General features: G+C 41.7%; 1 protein-coding gene across 23 annotated transcripts in view; it reads right to left on the bottom strand.

Annotated features, from left to right (window-relative positions):
- The window catches only part of SLMAP (sarcolemma associated protein), a 158384-nt gene that overhangs the window by 74038 nt on the left and 60913 nt on the right, over positions 1–23433 (bottom strand). For 14 of the 23 annotated variants that reach the window (XM_048856649.2, XM_048856638.2, XM_048856641.2 and 11 more), the window contains exons 3-4: positions 14123–14276; positions 4221–4293 (exon numbers count right to left, since the gene is read on the bottom strand). In XM_048856649.2, the coding sequence (XP_048712606.1) occupies positions 4221–4293; positions 14123–14276 (227 nt within the window). The remainder of the gene's footprint in view (positions 1–4220; positions 4294–14122; positions 14277–23433) is intronic. The other 9 variants (XM_048856640.2, XM_048856644.2, XM_048856655.2 and 6 more) reach the window with 1 other exon arrangement.

The raw sequence follows: 23433 nt of genomic DNA on the forward strand, positions 1-23433 counted from the left end.
ATCCAAGAAGTACCATATAAAAAGATTTAATACGAAAGTTCAAAAACCTATGTTTTATAAAATACAAGTGTGATTTTGCACCATGATTAAATTCGGATCATGTATTTTTACTTGATACTAAAAAGTTCGCTAAAACAGAAATTTTAAAAGCATGTCTTTTGTGCATGAAAGGAATAATTTTATTTCATCACCTAATCAAATTAAAAATAAAACATGGCATCTGAAAAACAATTATAGAAGCAATTACAAGTAGAGCTGGTTGGAAATTTTCCAACAAAACAATTTCTTCAGAAAACGCTAATTCACTGTAGTGAAATGTTTTGCTGAATTACAGATTGACAAAAAAAATTTCTGAAACACAGACACGTTTCCTATTGGAAACCACCACATATCTCCAATTTGCCACAAAATTTCAGTAAATTGCAACAAAAACAAAATGTATGAATTCTGAAATCCATTAATTTTGTTTTAAAATGTTTTTCATTTATTTGTTATGGGTCTTCACATAGCTTCCATCAGTGCTGTATTCAGGGTATTTGATTTATATTACAAGAGGTGATATTTCCCATTTATGGGGAGCCAAGACCCATTATTCCTGTCACAACAACTTTACAGGACAGCAACAGGAAAACTGTCAGAAAACTGAAATCTAAGGCTGCAGCTGCCAGTTACCAACCACCACCCCTTCAAACTGCAGGTAATTTTTTTTAATTAAAGGAAAAACAGTCTGGTTCAACCCCTCTTTCACTGCCAGGGCCATTCACCAAAGTTACTACAGCCCCAGAATGGCACCTTAAATCACCTTAGCTTGGCTAAGAAGCAGAGAGAGAAAAGCTGGTTGAGAATAATATTTAGTTGGGGATTGGTCCAGCTTTGAGCAGGGGGTTGGACTAGATGACCTCCTGAGGTCCCTTCCAACCCTGATATTCTATGGTTCTATGAATAAGCAATTATGCAGTTCCACAATATATGTCCATTTATTTGTGCTTCTCCATTTTTCAAACCACTTTGCAACTCCCACATTCATACTGCAAGAATTTGAGTCCATGTAGTTTGACCACTTCACATTATTCCTGGGGGAATTCTGCAGCACTGTAGTTGGCCTTCAGTTAGTTTTGCTATGATCTTGCTCAGAAATGGGAATTTTGACACTGGGCTGTAGTTATCTTGAAATGATGTATCCAAGGTTGGTTTCTACAATTCTGGTAAAACTATTGTATCTTTGAAGGAGGAAGGAAGGATTCCTTCACTGAAGGATTCCTTTGCTATTTTGGTCAGGAGTGGCACTAGCTGTTCATAGCTCTTTTTCAAAAGCCAGAAAAGCTATGAGTTGGATTCACAAGTCATGGGTCGAGACTTCTTTACAGTTTTCACAACCTCTTGATGTGTGAATGTGCTGAACTCTGGGAATGCAGATGGGCTGTTGGTTGGTGGGTACAGGCAGAGCATAACATGCTGTTCGAGAAGTCTTCCTAAATGTGCATGCTCTTTTCTGCAAAGTAAGATGATAATTCTTTGTGCTCATTTCTGATGTAGGTTTGGATTGTAGGCACTCTGGATTGATGAAACAGTTTACCACCCCGGATAGCTCCCGTGGAAAATCAGGGTATATAAAACTGAGGTCATTGTGTGGGACCTGAGAGTCTTATTAATTCCACACCACAGGGATTCCTTTCTCTAGGGTTACAGGACTAAGAAGAAGATTTGACTGATCCCACAAAGAAGCTTCAGACTCAAGGAATTCTACTGACACTCAGACCAGCTGTGTGGGAAAGATTCTTCCCTATCCCAGGTTAACAGGACTAAGAAGAAGCAGTAAGATTTCACTACAGAAATTATATTAAAGAATAGAAAGAGAAATACAATATCTGGAAGTTGTCTTGTAATGTCTACACTCTTTCTAGTCAGATCTCAAGTAACCTTATTTTGGATTTTAATTAAGTAATGCTATATGCATATTTCTCATTTATAAGTCCACACCCATCGGCCTATGAAAGCCAATAACTCAAAATATCAACAACTGCTTAAACTTGTTCCTTTCATATCAAACAATTCTAACAGCAGGCCTGCTTAAAATAAGTGCATCCTTGCTCCTTGGAGAATTACTGAAAGAGTGATATGTATTAGACATACTAAAGAATAGATAACTGATTATTGTAAGTAATTGTACTAAGAAATCTGGGTGATTTAGATTGTTCCTTGGTATAGTTGCTTGGCCCCTGTGATGTCCCATTCAGGATCGCAGAACTGTGGGCCTCTGTGTCAGCACTCTGTCTTAGCAAGAGTGAGAGCTTTGCTGCTGCTAAGCTGTGTGTCAGCTTCCTGACACACCAGTCTGTCCACCTTGCCAGCAAACTCTTCAAGACTCCACCAGTCTAAACTTGGCCTTGCAGGTAACTGTCAGTGAATCCCAGTTCCCAAGCTCCCCAGAGCCTGTAGTGTCCATTCCCTCTCCAAAAAATTATGTTGGCTGTCTCCAAATTGAGAGCATGCATCAGCGTGTTAGGGCAGGTGAAGATTCACATTTCACTTTAATACACAATACTGTACTATTCTTATTTTATTGCAAAACTAAGTTTATTAACAGAGATTTGAGTGATACTGAGCAAGAGAAAAAGAGATAGGTATACTTATAAACAAAACAAAAAATAGGGACATGCATTCTAGTGACAAAAATGTAATCTTAGCAAGTTAAAATTGCTCAGGCAAAGATTGTCTTTCTTACTGGCATATGCAGCCCTCCAGGCCAGAGGACCCAATGTTCACGGAATCAAAGGGTGTTGGTTCCCTTTGTTCCTGGAGTCACGGATAACTAAAATGCCTTTTTTCTCCCCTTATATTACCCAAAGTTCACTGTCTTTGTCTCAAGAGCCAGGAAGGATTCCTGGGGTACAGACTCTGTCCCTGCCATCTGTGCATTAAGCTGCTGCTTGTTCACTTTGTTTATTGTATATGTAAATGTACTTTCATTGTCCTCTTCCAGTAAGCCAGGTAAACCAACATGCCTTTGTCTTGGGCAGCCTGGGTTTATGCACTCCCAAACATATTTTAAAAATATATTTCCAACACACACACAATTTTGTACACAATCTGTACATACATAATGCCATGATTTTCAGGACCAGTGAGACATCAGTTTACATATGCTAATTTACATAACACCTTTTAGATACATATTATGACAACACAGTGCTGGGGCAATCAGTGTGTCAGGCCTGATGCGAGTTACAGTATGGTAGGCTCTCTGCCAGTTGGCACTAAGGGGCCCCAAAAGTCACAGCCACACTTTTGATTTTTATTAATCACTTACAAACCTGCATGTGTATTTTATGTTCAGTACGTGCCTAGCACATTTGTTTTATCTAAACTTGATTGATGAACTTTTGATTGTTTATTCACCAATAAGCACAAGAGTACACAACTGTTGGTTAGGTAAGAATTACCTTGTGTACTCATCTGAGAAATACCGTCCAAGGTAAAAGACTTTGAAAGAAATTAGTGCTAAAATTCGTAAACTAATGCTCCCTGCACTCAAAAGTTATCCTAATTAAATTCCATCCTAATATTGGCTATAATACTTACCAAATTGGCAAATCTAGTTTCCAAGATTTCAGTTTTTAAACCTAAATGGCACCTCAACAAATTCATAAAAATGACTCCCATTCACACTCACAGATGCATAAAAATATAGGTCTTCATGTAAAGACACAAAAACACAATTTACAAATCCAGTTTTCCATTCTATTTATTTTTCTGAATACCACTATAAAATTAAAACCATTCAAGTTCATATAATTTAATTGGGCATTAACAAAGTTTCCAGTTATGATACAAGTTCATACCTCTATGCTTTTATCTACCTGAGCAAAGCATTCACAATAACAGTTTATAACAATTTTAACATATATATTTGTAATTTGAGCATAAACCACCACATATAAAAAGGTCCTCACCAAGAGAATGTTCTCCTCTCCCACTTGTCACCCCACTAATCTCACACTTGTGTGAGTGCTGCCTTTTAATTATATTACCAGTGCATATTAGATTATAAATGCTTTGGGGCAGGGATCTTATATGTTACGTACGACACATACCTATATAGACCTATATAAATCTACATGTGTTACATGTTATTTATTACAATAGGAATATACTTAACAAGAAACCTCATAAAATATTCTAATTTCCGTAGATATTAATAAATACTTAATTATACTTACTCTGACCGTAATCTGGCTTCCATACCATCTGGTAGAAATAGTTTTATTGCGGAGACTATACATCCATGGGTAACTGAGAAAAAATAAGAATACTGTGAGTCTTAGTAATCAGTTAATAAGATATTATTTATTTAATGGAAGTGCAAACATGGTCTAAGGAAATATGCAGCTATGTTACAATCAAGGAACTCTGAAGTGGATGAGCAACAGAAGGAAGGGAAAGTCTCTAAGCATTAACCCCTAACGTCATTGATTTGAGATCTATCATACCATTCTCTCACTAGAAGGGAAAACCTACAATGGAAGCGGGCTGTAAGAGACCCAGTTTGGGAATATTTTAATGAAGTTCCTCTACCTGTCGGTAAGACAGGCATGCATGCAAAATGCAAACAGTGCAACAAAGAAATGCAAGGCCTGGTTGCCCGAAAGAAACAACATCATGAGAAGTGTTCCTTCTCAGGAGGAAGCTGCGTTGAAGATGATGAAAGGAACATTTCTGAACATGCAGGACCTTCAGGTTGGTAAAAAAAATTATTTCATACTTCTTTCTTAAGGACTGCCTGTCTTCCTTCTGCACTATTCTTGAATTCTCATGTTTGAGCAAAAAATATAGTTGTTACTCTATGGATTCAGAGACTGTTGAAGTGATAATCTCACTTTTAACAGCAGTAGCTTCTTCAGCCGGTGTAGAAAAAATATTTTCTTACTTTGGACTAATTCATTCCAAATTGAGAAATTGTTTGGGACCTCAAAAAGCAGGAAAGCTCGTTTTTCTTTTCCAGATTATGAACAAACAGGAAAATGAAGGTGAAGATAACTGAGTTAGCTGCAGAAGCCAATAGTTTAAGTTTTTCATGTTGACCTGGGCTGACAGTCAATTGAAATTAAAAAAAAAAAAAAACTAAACTATTTTAGTTAAAAACAATTTTAACAAAATCAAACCTGATTTTAAACAACTTGAACGTTTAACTAAATTAAAAAATTCATATGCTTGTTTTGTTAAAATATTATATGTTTGCTGCTGAAGTAGAAAATCCAGAATACATAATGTTGTTGTTTTAGTTTAATAAAACAATTTAAATTTCTGTCTGGTGATGTTCTCCTCCTAATACAGGATGGCAAGAAAATGCTCCATATATTAATGATTAACCTGTTGAATTAGAGATAGTTCACCTCCCAATGACCTCATAAATATCTGCTTCAATTACCTTTGGTAAATGAAATAACCAATCATTCATTTTCTGATATAGCTGTAAAATTAACCTGAAACGTTTTCAAAATAAATCACTTAATAAATTTATATTGTGTACCTTCTAAAAATGAAACCTACCTCTATCTCCAAGTTGCGAAGAATATGAATTAAGGTTATAACAACCAACAAGAATACACTTTTATGTAGAAATCCATTATTAAATCGAGACTTCCTGACTAGTGATCTAAATCATGATTTAAATCCATTTGATTTAAATCAAATCCACCCTGACAAACCCAATTATACGGTCTACATTAGCTGTTACAACTCAAGAAAGAACTTCAAGTCATCGTGGATAGTTCTCTGAAAACATCCACTCAATGTGCAGTGGCAGTCAAAAAAAGGTAATGTTTGGAATCATTAGGAAAGAAATAGATATAAGACAGAAAATATCATAATGGCACTATGTAAATCCATGGAACACCTATACCTTGAATACTGCATGTTATGGTCAGCCCATCTCAAAAGAGATATATTAGAAGTGAAAGAGGTACAGAGAAGGGCAACAAAAATGATTAATGGTATGGAACAACCTTCATACAAAAAAAGGTTAAAGAGACTCGGACTGTTCATCTTAGAAAAAAGAGAAGACAAAGGGTTATTTAGCCCTTTACGTAACACAAGAACTATGGGTCACGCAATGAAATTAATTGGCAGCAGGTTTAAAGCAAACTTAAGGAAATACTTCTTCACACAAAGCACAGTCAACCTATGGAACTCGTTGCATGGGGATGTTGTGAAGGCCAAAAGAAATAGATAAGTTCATGGAGGATAGGTCTATCAATCGCTATTAGCCAAGATGGTCGGAGACATAACCCCATGCTTTGGATGTCCCCAAACCTCTGACTGATAGAAGCCAGGACTGGAAGACAGGGAATGAATTATTCAAAATTACCCTGGTCTGTTCATTCCCTCTGAAACATCCAGCACTGGCCGCTGTCAGAAGACAGGATACTGGACTAGACAACCATTTGTCTGAGCCAGTATGGCCATTCTTATGTTCTAAACAGTAGCAGTGGGATGGTGGCAGCAGCAGAGGGCGTCAAGTCTTGAACCATCTGATTAGCCAGCTACTCTCACAGACTACCAAATGAGAAGTATACAGAAGAAGGTAGAGTCTAGTCTATAAACAAATGGTGGCACAGCATTCAAAGCACAGGAGAAATACAGAAACAGATACCCAAATACATGAAACAGCAACTTTGCTAAGTTTCAATAAAACAAGCTCACCAATCAAGGGTTTAGGTCATTATTCTGACAATCACTGAAAGTGGAAGTAAAGGGTAACTAGTGCTGCTTAACTTGTTTTGTAACTTATTTGCTAGTTCCTCAGGTGCAGAATAATGATTTTGAAATGTCTCTGTATAAAATGAAGATGTAATTGCACAATTCATGTTCAAAAAAGAAAAACAGATAGCCACATAACATTCCATTCAGTTACTCAGTGAATGAATGAATGAGCAAACTTAAAGGTGAAGCATAATAAATTTTTGTGTTTTGTAGTTCAGGGCCATAGCTAGAGCGGGGCGAGTGGGGCAGCCATGCAGGGCACAGAGCCAGCAGAGGTGCAAAAATGGGGCGGTGCGCAGGATCGAGCCCTGAAGTATCACTCCACCCACCGATCGAGCCCAGTAGCATCTCCCCTACTCCCCGCCGGCACAGGATCAGGCCCAGTGGCATTGGCTGGAACCCAGGGTGCTCATCGCTGCCCTTTCCTCTTTCCCCCCTCTGCGATCGCAGGCCCAGCAACCCTGACTGGAGCATACTCTCCCCATGTTACAGGCAGGCACAGCACTGAGTGCGCTGCTTGGCTCATACTGGACATGCTTACATGAACCAAGGATGGGAAAGCTTGAGATAGCAAATTGCAACAGGTGTCCCCTCTATCAGAATCTTCAGTGATCGCATACTGTTCTGTGAAAGTATGGACAGAAGCCCCAATCATTGCTCTATAGATTGGGGAGATAGGGGTATCCCTATGGAATATAATTGAAGTAGGAACTGATCTCATGGAGTGCGTATGGACGGAAGCAAGTTGCGCCCTTGCTAAGTAATTAATGCAACTAGACCCATTTGGATAGTCTTTGAGGAAATATCACAGAGTTTTTGGATCTTTCTGTGGATGAAATGAAGAGTTTAGGGGATTTCCTGAAGTCCTTAGTCCTGTCCAAGTAGAATACTAATGTCCTTCTAATATCTAGCATATGCACAATTGTCTCCCAGTTGTCTCAATGTGATTTTGGGAAAAAATAGGGAGATGGATCTGTTGATTCATATGGAAAGTGCAGAAAAAGTACGGAGAAACTTGGGATATGGCCTTAGAGGAGGAGGAGTTATTATTATTTTTTATTTTTATTTATTTATTTAGTTTTAAGACAAAGGCCATGAATGATGGGGGCCGCTATTTCTCCTTTGTGCCTAGCTGAGGTGATGGCAATTACAAATGCTGTCGTCATGGACGGGAGTAAGAGAGAACAAGTTGCCCTGGACTTGGAGGGAGGTCTAGTCCAAGCCCTGAGAACTAGATTAAAGTCCCAGGCTGAAGTGGGTGGTCAAAGGCGGTAGAGAAGGAAGAGAGGGGCGTTTGCCCGTGCAGTGCTAAATAGCCTCAAGGCAGACCATGAGGGAGGGAGAGCACACGCGCAGGCTCAACCGGACACTGCTACCAAAAATCTCCGATTAGAGGTGCAGGGGCACACAGACACCTAAAGTGGAGCACCCATAGGGACACTACTCTAAGAAGAATATAAATAATCTCTATAACAGAAAGCGAGCCATCACTAAACAAAGCAACATGCAGAGAAATGGTGATGGTGAGGAACAGAGAAAATACGCACTAAGTAGGGAAAAAGTGAATAGGCCTACGTGCTCACCAATAACATAACATAACCTGACTAAGAAAGTTATGCTCTTCAATAAGGAAAAAAAAAAGTTTGGACGAACTCATCTCTGGCCTATGTCAGGGATTCTAGCTCAACACTAGGAATTTGAGGAATGAATGCTTATACTACAACCCATTAGGGGCAACATTACCTTTTTACATGTGCAATTATTTGGATGAACCAGACCAAAGTGGAATTCTTCTCTATTGGGAAAACTGGTTACTCAAACAAAATAGCCTTTACAATAAAAATGGGTTATAATGATATCTAGATATATTCAAGGGTTTTCAAAAGCACAACTACTACTCTTTGCCTGTACAATCACTACATTATCAGCATGTAATTGTTTTTCAGAAGGCGAAGATGACTAGTGTCTGTATAAGATGCTATATAAATATCAGAATGGAATTTAGTTTTAAAGGAGTGTCGCTATTTGTATATGGCATTTTTGTCTGCATTTTTCCTATTATTATTATGAATAATATTATAGTAAACTAAAAGAAATGAACAAAAGAAAGTATTGTTTCCATTTGTTTACTATGTGCATTTTAATAGCCCTTTGTGTTTTCTGTATAGTCAGTTCATTATGCTGCTGTTCAGCTGTAGCTCCTCTCATGTGCACTGGCATGATGATGTCACTCTCATTCATGCTTTGAAGGGAGCTCATGTGTACCTTCTTCCCCTGGAACTGCCTGAGGATGTTCTTTAGTAACAACAATGCAATGGGTGGGGTTCCTATGTTCAGAGTCTCCTTATTGTGGACTTCTGCATAAAGCTAGGGATGAACAGGAGACGGGAAGGCAGCAGGGGAACCCTACCCTTCCTCACTCTCCAAGTCAATAAATGGGGGCAGGGACCACATTTTGTGATATCATTGGCTGACCCAGTCTCCTCCTTACTGGAAAGTAGCATGAATATCAGCAAAAAAAAAATTATTGCATTTTAAAAGATAAAAAATTTCAGAGCACATTATATAAAGGGTATAATATAAAAATGTTTTTTAAGACCGATTTCAAAAATTCAAGTGACAGTGTTCCTTTAAAAACGTTAGCATAAACACTTAACTTGTCAATTTACAACTGCGTCTATGTATGTACTTTTCACTTGACTTAAAAATATTCCTTAAGGCCTAAGACAGGGTTAAGTTTTCAGCCCCAATTTTAAATGGGAAGTTAATCAAAATTAATGACAGACATCTGTTCTGAATGCCAATTTCTCCCCTCATATACTGGTCATTGTAAATGAATAAAAGAATGTATGCGTTACATGAACTTATTTTTAAAATTATGTATGTAACCAGTGCATAGGAAGCTTTTAAGTAACTTTCCTTCAAACAACCCATCTTTCAAACAGCTTAGGTTTACCAAAATGAAATTTGTGAAGTGACAGGACTGCAATATAGTCTAAGATGGGGTCGGCAACCTTTCAGATGTGCAGTGTCGAGTCTTCATTTATTCACTTTAAGGTTTTGCGCGCCAGTAATACATTTTAACGTTTTTTAGAACGTCTCACTCTACGGGTCTATATAATATAGAACTAAACTATTGTATGTAAAGTAAACAAGGCTTTCAAAATCTTTAAGTAGATTCATTTAAAATTAAATTAAAATGCTGATCTTACGCTGCCGGCCCGCTCAGCCCGCTGCCAGCCTGGGGTTCCATTCACCGAGGCCAGCAGAAGGCTGAGTGGGATCTGCAGCCGGGACCCTGGCTGGCAAGGGGTTGGCAGCCAGAACCGCAGACTGGCAGCGAGCTGAGTGGGGTCGGCAGCTGGGACCCCAGACCAGCAGCAGGCTGAGCGGCTCAGCCCACTGCCACTCAGCCCACTGCCGGTCTGGGGTTCCGTCCGCCGGCTCCTGCCAGCCAGAGTCCCAGCTGCCAGCCCCACTCAGCCCGCTGCCAGTCTGGGATCCCAGCCCTGCCCACACAGAGTGGGTAACTACCTTCTCCCTGGCTCTAGCCCATTCTCTTCCTCTCTCTCTGCACTGAGCACAAGGCTGGGGGTGAAGGAGTAGGCTGGGGGTTGGGGTGTAGGGTCTGGTCTGGAGCAAGAATGAGGGAGGGAGCTCAGGGTTGGGGCAGGAGGTTTAGGTGTGGAGTGCTTACCTGGACAACTCCCATTTGGTGCAAGGGTGCAGGTGGGAATTGGGGTGTCTGTGCAGGAGCTCCCATTTGGTGCTCAGGGTGGGGGTGGGATGTGGAGGGTGCAAGAGTCAGGACATAGGGGGCTGGGTATGCGTGGGGGGGTGCTGGAGTCAGGGCTGGGGTCATGAGGGGATGCAGGGGTCAGGGCTGGGAGCAAGGGCTAGGGTCGTGGGGGTGCTCCCAGAGAAGCTCACAGCAGGGCGCTGGAGGGGATATGCCCCGATTCCACCCCCTCTTCCCCGCCTCCTCCGCGGAGCAGCGAGCATGCTGCAGCTCCGTTTCTCCCCCTCCCACACAAGGGCCATCAGCTGATCGGCAGCAGGGAGGGAGAGGAGGAGGGGCAGGAACCCAGCACTGCCGGGGAGCAGGGAGCTTGCCTGCCCTGCAGCAGCAGCCGGCAGGACCAAGCTTTTTCACCCTGCCCCCGTGGGGGGGTGGAGAAGAGAGGGCTGGGGCAGGCAGGATTTTTAATGGCATGCTGCTGCCTGCCAGAGTCCCAGCCACCGGCCCCGCTCAGCCCACGGCCGGCCTGGGTTCGACAGCGGGCTGAGTGGGGCCGGCGGCTGGGACCCGGCAGGCAGCAGCATGCCATTAAAAAAAATCGGCTCGCGTGCTGTCTTTGGCACGCATGCCATAGGTTGCCGACCCCTAGTCTAAGATACTGTGGTATTTTGAAGGAAGAACTTAAAACCATGAAAATACTTAACTCTTGCCATACTTGGAACACATCTCCTTAGTGCATTCTCCAGAAGATTTTACAGAATTTGTCTTAATTGTAGATACTGACCCAAGTCTCTGAGACTCACCTTTCTTTTCACAACATGAAAGTTCAAAGTGTTCTCTTCAACTAGCTCACACGGCCTTTTCATTGGACCCAGATACTCCAAACTCTAGCACCTGCTCTTTTAGTGTAAGCAGCAATTTTTTGCAAAAATAGAACATTCCCAAGTTTATTTGCAGTCGAGTGTACTCTATGGCAGTGGTCTCCAAAGTGGGGTGTGCGCGCCCCAGGGGGTGCGCAAGACCAGCCATGGGGGTGCGCGGCAGGAGGAGCGCCGCCGGCACAGCGGCAGCAGGACTCCTGGACCTTTGATTCTTTGGCGGCAGCTCGGCTCTCCCTGCTCCATCTTTGGCGGCACACCGGTGGCAGCATTTTTCTTTTTTTTGCTTCCCCAGAGCTGGCCCTGGGGGTGCGCGATTCAAAAAGTTTGGAGACCCCTGCTCCATGGCACAGTGCATTCTACATATTCCTGGAATGCACTATATATGGCATTCATTGATTGTAGATCTAATGGCATTTAAAAATAATTCCCAGGCAAGTCTGTAATGCATAAATGTTGCTTCGTTTTTTACTCACAACACTGATTCCTCATCAAAATCAAGTTTGCAGAGGACTGAAGGACACTTGATGAAATTTTAAGTTGGGTAAGTTATTAGATAAAATTATTCAATTCAGCAAAATGGTGCTTAAACGTCATTCTACTTTTTTCTTTTAATACAAAAAAAACCTAAAAATATTTAGTTCAGAAAGAAACTCAAGAGATATATATAGTAGGAACGTTTGGGATGGAAGTAAAAAGCAGAGTTCATTTGGATGACCTTTACTCCCAGCCTATTCTGAAGGTAATTTACAGCCCTATAAGACCCTTCTGATGCCTTGATGATTGATGAATTACTCCCCAATTACTTAACATATTCCTTAATTCCCTATTAAAGTTTAGTCTTCATATTTTAGTGCCCAATATAAACTGCAAGGCTAGAGCCACAGACTTACAAACATATAGGAGGAAAGAACAAAAAACACTAAACAACAGCATGAATTCATAATATCATCCTATTCACCTTATGACCTTTAAAATTTCTGCTATTCAGGGATACTACTGAGTATCCCATCTATCCTATCTCATCTGCAGTTAATCCAGTAGTTTCCCTCAACTATCAATTTATCTTAATACTCTCTTCTTCCTAATATAAGGTTTTTGAATATCATCTTTATAAAGAAAGTGAAGAATTCTAGTACAAGAGTAGAGACTAACTTTATGCCTCCACTGAGGCACTTACATTCTCTTGCCAAACTTTGTGTTGCTGAATAAATAATTCATGCAGGATTCTTTCCAAGAATTCTGATGTGTAAATCACCTAACGGGCACTCATTTTCTTAAGAAATTTCTGAGGCTATGTATTATAAGCCTATTACAAGCTCATGCATAGAACAGGGGTGGGCAAACTATGGCCCGGGGCCACATCCGGCCCATCTGGCCCTTGAGCTCCCTCCAGGAAGCAGGGTCTGGGGCTTGCCCTGTTCTGGCACTCCAGCTGGGGGCTTGCCCCACTCCATGCGTGCTGTGGCTCCACACGGCTTCCGGAAGCAATGGCATGCCCCGCCTCCGGCTCCTATACATAGTGGCAGCCAGACGGCTCGGCGCGCTGCCCCCACAGCTCCCATTGGAACCACAGCCAATGGGAGCTGCAGGGGCAGTGCCTGCTGAGGGGGCAGCGCGCCAAGCCACCTGGCTGCGCCTTCATGTAGGAGCTGGAGGGGGGACATGTCGCTGCTTCTGGGAGCAGCTTGAGGTAAGTGCTGCCTGGAGCTTGCACCCCGACCCCCTCCTGTGTCCCAACTCCCTGCCCCAGCTCTGATCCCCCTCCGAACCCCTTGGTCCAAGCCCGGAGCACCCTCCTGCACCCCTAACCCCTCATCTCCAGCCCTACCCCAGAGCCCATACCCACAGCTAGAGCCCTCATCCCCTGCACCCCAACACCCTGCCCCAGCCCAGAGCCCCCTCCTGCACCCTGAACCTCCTCATTTCTGGCCCCACCCTAGAGCCCGTACCCCAAGCCAGAGCCCTCACCCCCTCCCACACCACAACCCCCAATTTCGTGAGCATTCATGGCCCGCCATACAATTTCCATACCCAGATGTGGCCCTCGGGCCAAAAAGTTTGCCCACCCCTGACATAGAATAAGCCTAACAAAGAACAAGAAATGACAATCACTATTAGAAAAATTAGCTAAACTGTACATAAATGCAGAAGAAAGGGGCTAGGGACAGCAGGTCTACCAATTAACAGCTTTTAGTGATGCAGCTTTTATCTTAATACAGGACTCTCTCGAGTATGCATGCTTATAGGAGAGCGCGAGTTCGAGTTGGAGGATGAAGCATTTCTTTTTCATTTAACAGTCCCTCAGTTAGCAGTAGCATATCTCTAGCTTTCCATCGTCTTTTTATCCCTTTCCCTCTCAATTTCAGAGTGCTCCCAGTAGCAATAGCAGCAGGGGGAGGGGAAAAAAAAAAAAAAAAAAAGTCAGCCAGCAAGAGCCTCATCAGTTTCAAACTATTGCTGACCATGCTATCAAGAAATACTTGATGCAAATGTCCATCTGCACCAGCACCATCCTCATCCTATTGTTTGACAATACTGTGGGATTCTCCTCTCTGGAGGGTAAAAACCTTGGTAAAAACCACACAGGAACCCCTGGATTTCCCTACAATACCACAGCCTATTTAAAACTTTTAAATTTGTTTGTTTTTCCCACTGAAGTTTTCTGTGTAATACAATGTTCCCAATAAGTATACTTGACAACTGAAGTTAAAAATAGAAACTAAAAAAAGGTGATCCGTACCCTTACCTTTCCGCGTGTTCTCTGTCACATCTACACCAAACTGGATGATGTCACCAGACAGAATCTCACATGGTGGGCTTTCCTCAGATCCTCTACTCAATCTCTGACTGTTTATGAAGGTACCATTACTACTCTTAGTGTCTTGAAGATAGAACTGTAAAGAAAGAAATTACACTGCAATAAGTTTTCTGAAAGAAGAAAGTTTGATTAAATGGAAGCTACAGACAAATTCCATTCTACTGTAGAATATCAAGTTAATACACAAGCTAGGAATAAGAAATACTTCTGTTTGCAAACTTCACATTTTACATTATGTCTATACTTGAATTTTAGTGTGCTTTAACACACACTAATGTGTGTTAACGAACCCTACTGTAAATTCAAGCATAGCTGCGACACAAACAATTGTTGCTAGTTTTGTTTAAACAGGTAAGTATGACTAGCAACAAGCATTTTTGCAGTGTCTATTTTAAAATTCACGATCATGTCAGTTAACACATCTAACCCTTAAAGTGGTTCAGACATCTAACCCTTAAGAAATCAGTGTTTCTATGATACAAATAAGCCAGATTGTACAACAGGGCACTGATGGTAAAAAGAAAAGCTTGGGAAAAAATGAAGACTCAGGAAACAGATATGGGGCCAAGAAGGTGAGAGAAGCAAGTCCAAATGCAGAATGGAAATACTGCTGCAGAGGACCAGCTCTCAACTCCTCCCAAATATTTAAAAAATACTGACCTAGAGATAGGCCATATTGAGGCATCTGAGGGTGGGATTTTCAAAAGCACATAAATGACTTAGGAGTACATTTACAAGTAACTTCAAATGTTGAGTACAGCCTAGCCAAAACATTTTTTTGATTTTTTATTCTCATGATAAGCATGTTAATAAGGCCCCTTTACTTGTCGACTGTCTATTTCAGCATAAATATAAAGTCTAAGTATGAAACCTCTGAAGAGAATAAAATTCTATGTAAAATCTAAAATCTATTAACAATTAGAAAACCAAAGAAACAAGTACAAAACAAACTAACAATTTAAGATTATAAAATGGGAAGAAAACTTACTCCATAAAAATCTTATTTATATTGAAATGAAATTCTTTAAATTTTTAGTCTTACAGAGCTGTACATGAGAATGATGACAGAGTGTTATCAGATATACAATTTAACTAAAAAAAATCCTCCAATATTTACATTTATAGTAACCTTAAGTGTTACAAGGTGGTGTTTTCAAGTGGAAATGCAATTTTTAAATTGGCATCCCCCCAAAAATCAAACCCCAAGAAGGTATTACTATACCAAAAGTTTCTAGTGCAGACCTGGCTTTAGATGTATTCTTTGAATTGCAGTATTTAGTAATTAGTCTCCATGAAGAAACATTATTAGAATGCTGTGGTTTCAGGAGCAATTTCTGGTTATGTAATTTTCATATCCCTCAAATTATTTCACTACATTTATTAAACAAGTATAAAATTTGACCAGTTTGCATGACACGAGTATACTTTTCAGCTATTAATCTCAAACACGGGACTATTTTCTATAATTATGCTTTTGCAGTTTTAGGTTTTATTTTGGTCTGCTGGTATGAATGGCATCTTCACAGATTACTATTGCTCCACAAGCCTCATGAAGGCTGAAGCAGCAGACTAGGGCTTGCACAGTTCAAGCTTCTTCTATTCTTTGCCTGTCTTCCCCTGGGCACAGAGTTGCTCGTAAGTCCTAGAGTCAGGTCTTTGATTAAGGCGCAGGCTCAGTCCTACCAGTGCCTGTCCTCTATCCAGAGCCATCCCTTGGGTAGGGTGAATCAGGGCGACCGCTCTCAGCCCTGCACTTTAGGGGGCCCCATGGACTGGTGTGATTGGCCAGCACGATCGGTCCCAGAAAAGACAAATCCATCACTTCCGCCCTGGAACCTGCCCCGCTCCACACTCTGCGGGCTGGTGCGACTGGCCGGCGGATTAGTCTCTTCCGGGCCCGACCCGTCACTTCAGCCCCAGGGGCCCGCACCTACCTCGGGACGGCCCTGCCTCTATCTCATCCTCCCTTTCCTCTTGTATAAGAGTGGAGCCTTTCTGGGGTAGATCTTCAGGGTTTTGACAGATAGGCAGTCTGCTCTGGGGCTCCTCAGCCCTCTCATGCTTCTGGAAGGCTGATTCCCTTGAGACGTTATCCTTTGCAGGGCTCCCTACTTATTGATATTCACTAAAGGGAGTATCCAACACGTGTACATCTTTTGAGTCTAAGCTGTCCCAGTAGTTTACACAGAACTTCTAGCATTGTAGGATGTGAACTGGAGCTGGACAGCAGAATTCCCCTCCTACCAGAATGGGGTTTGACACTTCCTGGAGTCATCGTGTTTGAAGACTGAGAAGGCATATTTTGTTGCAAGTAGGACCAAGTGCCTTAGGCTAGGGCTACACTGGCACTTTACAGCGCTGCAACTTTCTCACACAGGGGTGTGAAAAAACACCCTCCTGAGTGCAGCAAGTTACAGCGCTGTAAAGCACAAGTGTAAACAGTGCCCCAGCTAATTAGCTAAACTAATCCCCTCAAGGAGGTGGAGTACCAGAAGCACTGGGAGAGCTCTCTCCCAGCACTGGTGTGCGACCACACTCACACTTGAAAGCACTGATGCGGGAGCGCTCCCACAGCAGCGCTTTGGAGCTTCGAGTGTAGCTGTGCCCTTTAAGCTAATGGTAACTCATATAGGTTGCAAGGAAAGCAGCACACTGAAGCATGTGACAAATCAATTTTGCTCTTAAGCCTCCAAGGCTACTGTCTTTATTTTAACAAGAGCCTGCTCAGGACCATGTCCTCGAATAGATGGAGACAAACTACCGAAAAAAAAGATAGCTAGTCCCTTATGTGAGGGAGGGAATGACATCAAAAATCTTAGTTTTCCACATCCATCTCCAGGAATTAATACCCAACCCCCAGGACTGGTATAAACACTGAACACAACTATCATCTTCTAGTTGTAGGAATTATACTACCATCAGTTTGTATGATTTTTTTGTTGTTCGATCTCTCTCATGGTTACTTAACTCTTTTAGGTTGTATAATTGAAGAATTACCTTAACAACCAGTGGAAACTTTTTCTGGATTTAAGTCACTGTATAAACTGGTACTTTTCTAGAAGTCTAGCAAGTAATTAAGAGAAGCCTTAATACTGTACAGATCTAATACTGAAAATGAATCAGAGGCTTATGTTATTACCTCTAAAAAAGCAGAGTGAAAGAACTGTACATTTAAAAAACTAACATTTTTCTTTTCAAGAACTAAATTGAAAACACTTTTTTTGGTAACCAATAATGCAGCTGTTAACTGGCTTGCTTAGCATAAGCTTGGTATGCATGATGAATCAAGGAGACTTCTGAGGAAAAGGAGCCTTTAATACTCCTAGTGGAATTCTGTACCAAAAAAATTAAAAATTCTGCACACAATATTTTAAACTTCTGCAAAATTCTGGATACTTTATTTGTGAAAATAACTCAATATAACCATGCCAGTTTCAATTATTTTGGTAATTTATTTAAAAATACCTGTCAGCAAATGTCTATAACAATACAAACAAACAAACAAAAAAATTCAGGAAATGTATTTTTTTTTTTTACACCACACAAATAGATTCCTTACTAAGCACATTAATACAGGACTCTCAGTAATTCCTTTAAACTACAGTACAGAAACCTATTTCCTGCACCCCTCAGAAGTGGTGCAGAGGATTGGGGGAGTCGTGAGTAATGGAGAAGCTGAGGGAGAGGGAAGGAGCATGGAAGTGAACCTGGAGGGTTGTTGGGTGTGGGTGGGAAAAGTATGGAACAAATTTTTTTGGGGTGGGGAATGGAGAATGTTAGGACATTGAGGGGTCTCCCCCATGCAGATCCTGGCTGACCCCTATTTGCCCCCATCCCCCAATCCATGCAGCCCCCCTCCCCCATCCCTGTGTCCCTGCAGCCCCCCCTCATTTAGCTCCTGGCTCAATGCTGTCACCCCACTAGCTCCTGAGCCCACGCCCCAGTTTGCCCCCCCACTAGCCTTTCTGAACCTCAATCTGTGACACCCCCCCCATCCCTGCCTGTCCTGCTCTGTCCATCCTGTGCCTCTTCACGGGCCCCGCTGTGAGGAATGCATCCTCTTTGCTGGCTGTCTGCCCTCTCTTCTTGTGCCACAGCAGCCCCTGGTGGGCAAAAGATGTAAGTGCAGTGCTTCACCAGCAGAATCCATATTATGCAGAGAAAAATCTGTGTGTATGGGGGGAGGGACACCACATGTATGGGGGTGGGGGGGATGTGAGAAAACCTGGATCTATGCAGGAAATAGCCCAACTTGATTATGTAAAGAGTTGTCACTTTGGATGGGCTAGCACCAGCAGGAGAGTGAATTTGTGTGGGAGGGTGGAGGGTGAGAAAACCTGGATTTGTGCTGGAAATGGCCCACCTGTTGATCACTTTAGATAAGCTATTACCAGCAGGACAGTGGGGTGGGAGGAGGTATTGTTTCATATTCTCTGTGTGTATATAAAGTCTGCTGCAGTTTCCACGGTATACATCTGATGAAGTGAGCTGTAGCTCACGAAAGCTCATGCTCAAATAAATTGGTTAGTCTCTAAGGTGCCACCAGTACTCCTTTTCTTTTTGCGAATACAGACTAACACGGCTGTTCCTCTGAAACCTGTCACATGTATTCTGCGTACGTGCAGTGGTGCAGAATTCCACCAGGAATACCTTAACCGTACTCCTGCCAACTTGGAATGTTACAAAAAGATTGCTTGTTATCTCCACAGCTTTTGAGTTTCTTCAACTCTGTGGAAGTGCTAACTAGAAAAGAGCATAGGACACTGAAATTTGTAATGAACGAATTAAAGAAAGTAGAATTCCCAACTCTCAGTCTGGAATTCATTTCTCAAGTGATTAAACTAATGTCCAGTCAAGAAATTTCTGCCATCAGAACACACTGTAAGTTAGCAAAAATCCAAAGTGAAGAGAACATTCATGAGATATAAGAAAGCATTTTGCTCATCTGGTGATCTAACTTTGCTGTCAGTTGACATTCTGTTAGAATCTCTCTACCTGGCTCCTGAAAGGCAATTGTTCATTTCCCTTCTCTTGTTGTAGGACAGTTTTCCTCAGCTTATGATTTTAGACATTTGCTATACAATAAAGCTATTCTCTTCAGAGGATTAATCTAAATAGTATTAGGTTTTCCACAATTGTGTAAACCTGACACACAGAATCAACACTTGATGCACAATGCCAAAGTACAGTGGGTTTGGGTAGGGAAAGAGTGCACAAAAATCAACTCCCCAATTTCCAGGCAGAGTAAAGAACAGCTCAGTGGCTCCTTTTATAGCTAACGGATTAAAAAGGGACTGCAATCTCACACACCCTTTGTTATCACTGGCTCTAGGAGCCACAACTCTGCCTCCCTCACATGCTGATCTATCAAGAGTTGGCACAGAACCCAACTCTACTGAAGTGTGTGCAGAATTCATTATCCATCTCTCCAAACTTAGAAAATGACATCGTTACTCCAAAGGTCTAATATGTTTCTCATTTAGAGACTGCATTAAAACTTAGATTAGCAAGTCAAATAAGACTGCTTGCTATTGCACATGGAAAACTTAAACCAGGGGTCGGCAACCTATGGCACGTGTGCCAAAGGCGGCACACAAGCTGATTTTTAGTGGCACTTTGCTGCCAGCCAGGATGGATGGAACTGCCGCCGGCCTGCTGCCAGCCTAGATGGAGGGAACCCCGGGCCGGCAGCAGGCTGAGTGGGGCCGATGGCTGGGAACCCGGCTGGCAGCTCAGCACACTGCCAGTCTGGGGTTCTGTCTCCTGGTCCCTGCCAGCTGGGGTGCTGGCCACCGGCACTGCTCAGCCCACAGCCAGTCTGGGGTTCCGTCGGGGGTGCCCTGTAAATTTATTACTGGCATGCAAAACCTTAAATTAATGAAGACTTGGCAAGCCACTTCTCAAAAATTGCCGAACCCTGACTTAAACCATCCTTTGCAAATCAGCCCTACCCTATAAAATCAAGAGCCCAACTGCTGCTGCTACAAAACACAAAAAAGTAATGCTCAAGCCTGAAACATTTGAGAAGAATATCTGAGTGGTCAAACTATTAACCTCTTAGTATACAGCCAATATTTTTGTGTAACGGCTGTTTACTGTTTTTATATTTCTCCATAATGAGTGGAAAATGGGACTGAAAATACTCAAACCCTGCAGATCGCCACCTAACAGACTAAACATGAGCCAGCAGGACTGCTTATTAGTATGTGTCACAAATGTAATTTGAAAAACTCAAATGCCTCATTAGCCAAAAGAATAAACTCAAACTGTAGTTTCTCTTCTGGAAACCACTGAGACCCACTGATTGCCTCAAGCTGGGTAATGTAAACTTTACCCAACAGGCAAAATCAACAGAATTGGAAAATGGCAACCAAACAGTGGAAGAATGATTCCCAAACACCCTGAACAGCATTAGAGCAGCACATAAGATCGCTGTCAATCCAGTAAGAAAATTAAAGAGACACTGAGAAAAATATGGCCTGAGGCAGTCCTCCTCTCCCCAGTAGCATGCTAAACAATGTTGTCCCTCTTACTGAGTGAATATTTTTCCTCAGTATCAGTGGTCCCCAAACTGTGGAACGTGCCCCCCTAAGGGGCATGGAGGAACATTTGGGGGGCACGCTGCGGGGACTGGGCCAGCCCCCACAGGGGACAGGAAGGGAGCGCCATAAAGCTGCAGCTCCGCTCCAGCCCCTGCTCTGCCCCGACCCTAGCTCTGCCATCATCCCCTCTCTACCCCAGGCCAGCTCTGCCTCTAGCCCCAGCTCCTTCCCCTGCCCAGATCAGCCCCCAGCTCCACCTTCAGCTCAAGATCCTCTGCTGAGACAACTAGGCACCACTCTTGTCTGGAAAAACTACAGTGCTGCATATAAACAGAAGTTCAGAAAGTAAAATTCATCTCCAAAAAATTCAGGTATCCATTGCATCATTCAGGTACGGCCATTAAATTGCAAATACTGATCAGATATTCAAGGGAACAGTTCCGTGTGATACTTCACCCTCCCCTCCAAAAAGATAAAACATTTTACCACAAAATATGAGAACACTTTACAAAAATAGACTTCCTTTAACATCCATGTCACTAATTTTGATGTAGAAGGCATATTTTTGAAGACAGCCAGATCTAGAGGAGGAGTTCTAATTTACAAGTACTTTATATATAGTTGACTGACTTGCTGCAATAAGACATTTGTCACCATAGTTACTAATTACTACTTTTTAAACATCTCTCTTCCTTAATTTTGTCATTGTGGCTCACATAAGAATTTGGGGAAATTAACCTTTTGCTACAAACGCTAAGCAGAGTCAAAACAAGCATTAATTTCAAATTCAATTCCTTTTCTTTATAGCATATTCTTAAAGTTTGTCGCTTCACATTCTAACTTCTCCCTTTCTAAACAAACTACAAAGAAAACAAAACAGCTTATGGAAGTTGATTAACAGCCTCAGAAGAGGTGGTGTAATTCCACCCAGGAAGAGGATAACAGAGAAAAGTTCTCAGCAAAAGCTCCAAATTAGATGTAGTACTAATTATAGAAAACTCTCTTAGATAAGAGCGATTTAAACTGACTTTAGACTTAAAGATAAAGAATGTTTAAATATTAGATAGTTGCTTTAATAATAAAAAAATTACACAATTATAAAGGCAACGTCCATGGCAACACAGAGAGCAAAACACATTTGACACCATCAGCTCAGGATTAAACAAAGACTAAATGGCTAGCCAACTACAAAAGCAGTTTCTCCTCCTTTGGTGTTCTCACCTCAACTGCTAGAAGAGGGCCTCATCCTCCCTGATTGAGCTAACCTCCTTATTCCTAGCCTGATTCTTGCTTGCATATTTATACCTGCCTCTGGAAATTTCCACTATATGCATCCGACAAAGTGGGTATTCACCCACGAAAGCTTATGATCCAGTACGTCTGTTAGTCTCTAAGGTGTCCCAGGACTCTTTGCCGCTTTTACACATCCAGACTAACATGGCTACCCCTCTGATACTTGACACATTTTTATATTATAATAGATCCTCAAGTCCCCAACTGGAATAGAGGGCCCACTGAGCTAAGCATTGTATATATTAGGGTGACCAGATGTCCTGATTTTATAGGGACAGTCCCGATTTTTCGGTCTTTTTCTTATATAGGCTTCTATTACCCCCCACCTCCTGTCCTGATTTTTCACACTTGTTGTCTGGTCACCCTAGTATGTGTGTATTTTATATATATATATATATATATATATATATATATATATATATATATATTATACACACACATATACACACACACACACACACACACACACAGAGAGAGGGAAAAAGGCTTCCAAAGGGCTCACAATTTAAATAGAAAAGACAAGAAGCTGGGAGAAAGGAAGTATCTCAGTTTTACAGACAGGAATCTGAGGCACAAGGAGATTCAACCATTTGTCCAAGGCCACACAAGAAAAATCTGTTCCAGAGCTAGGAATTACTCCAAATGCTCTAAATCCCAGACCTAGTGCTTTAACCTCAAGGCCATCCCCTTGTCTCAATTTATTTTTCATTATTTCTGTGATAAATAAAAGGGGGGTGGGATCTCTCTTTTATGGACACCCAGCCAGCCAGCCAGCTATAAAATCCCTCTTAGTAGTTACTCTCTACTTTCTTTACCTGTGAAGGGTTAAAAAGTTTCCCTGGATGGGTAAAAGGAAGGGAGTGGGCACCTAACCAAAGGAGCCAATGAAAAGGCTAGAATATTTTAAATTTGGAGAAAAGCTTCCCCTTTGTCTGTCTGTCTGCTGTTCTCGGGGGAGAAGCAGAGACAGGGCTGGAACTATGCTGTAAGAAGCTTGGGGCCAGATATGAAAAATCATCTGAATCATACCTAGAAATTACTCACTTGAAACCCCTAGATATATAAGTAGATCAGGAAATGTCTAGGAAGATGCAATTCTGTTTTTTCTTAATTTATTTATTTATGGCTTGTGGATTCCTCTGTGCTAACCCCAAATGCTTTTGTTTTGCTTGTAACCTTTAAGCTGGACCTCAAGGTGGTTATTCTTGATGCTTAATTTTTGTAAGTGGGTTTTTTAAATCTAGCAATAGCCTAAGTTTTCAAATGTATTTATTTCTTTTTTAAGAACAGGATTGGATTTTGTGTCTTAAGAGGTTTGTGTACATGTTGTTTAATTAGTTGGTGGCAACAGCTGATTTCCTTTGTTTTCTCTCTCAGCTCTTCCCCGGAGGGTGGGGT

The sequence above is a fragment of the Caretta caretta genome, chromosome 7, assembly GCF_965140235.1.
Source record: "Caretta caretta isolate rCarCar2 chromosome 7, rCarCar1.hap1, whole genome shotgun sequence".
Taxonomy (NCBI): Eukaryota; Metazoa; Chordata; order Testudines; family Cheloniidae; genus Caretta; species Caretta caretta.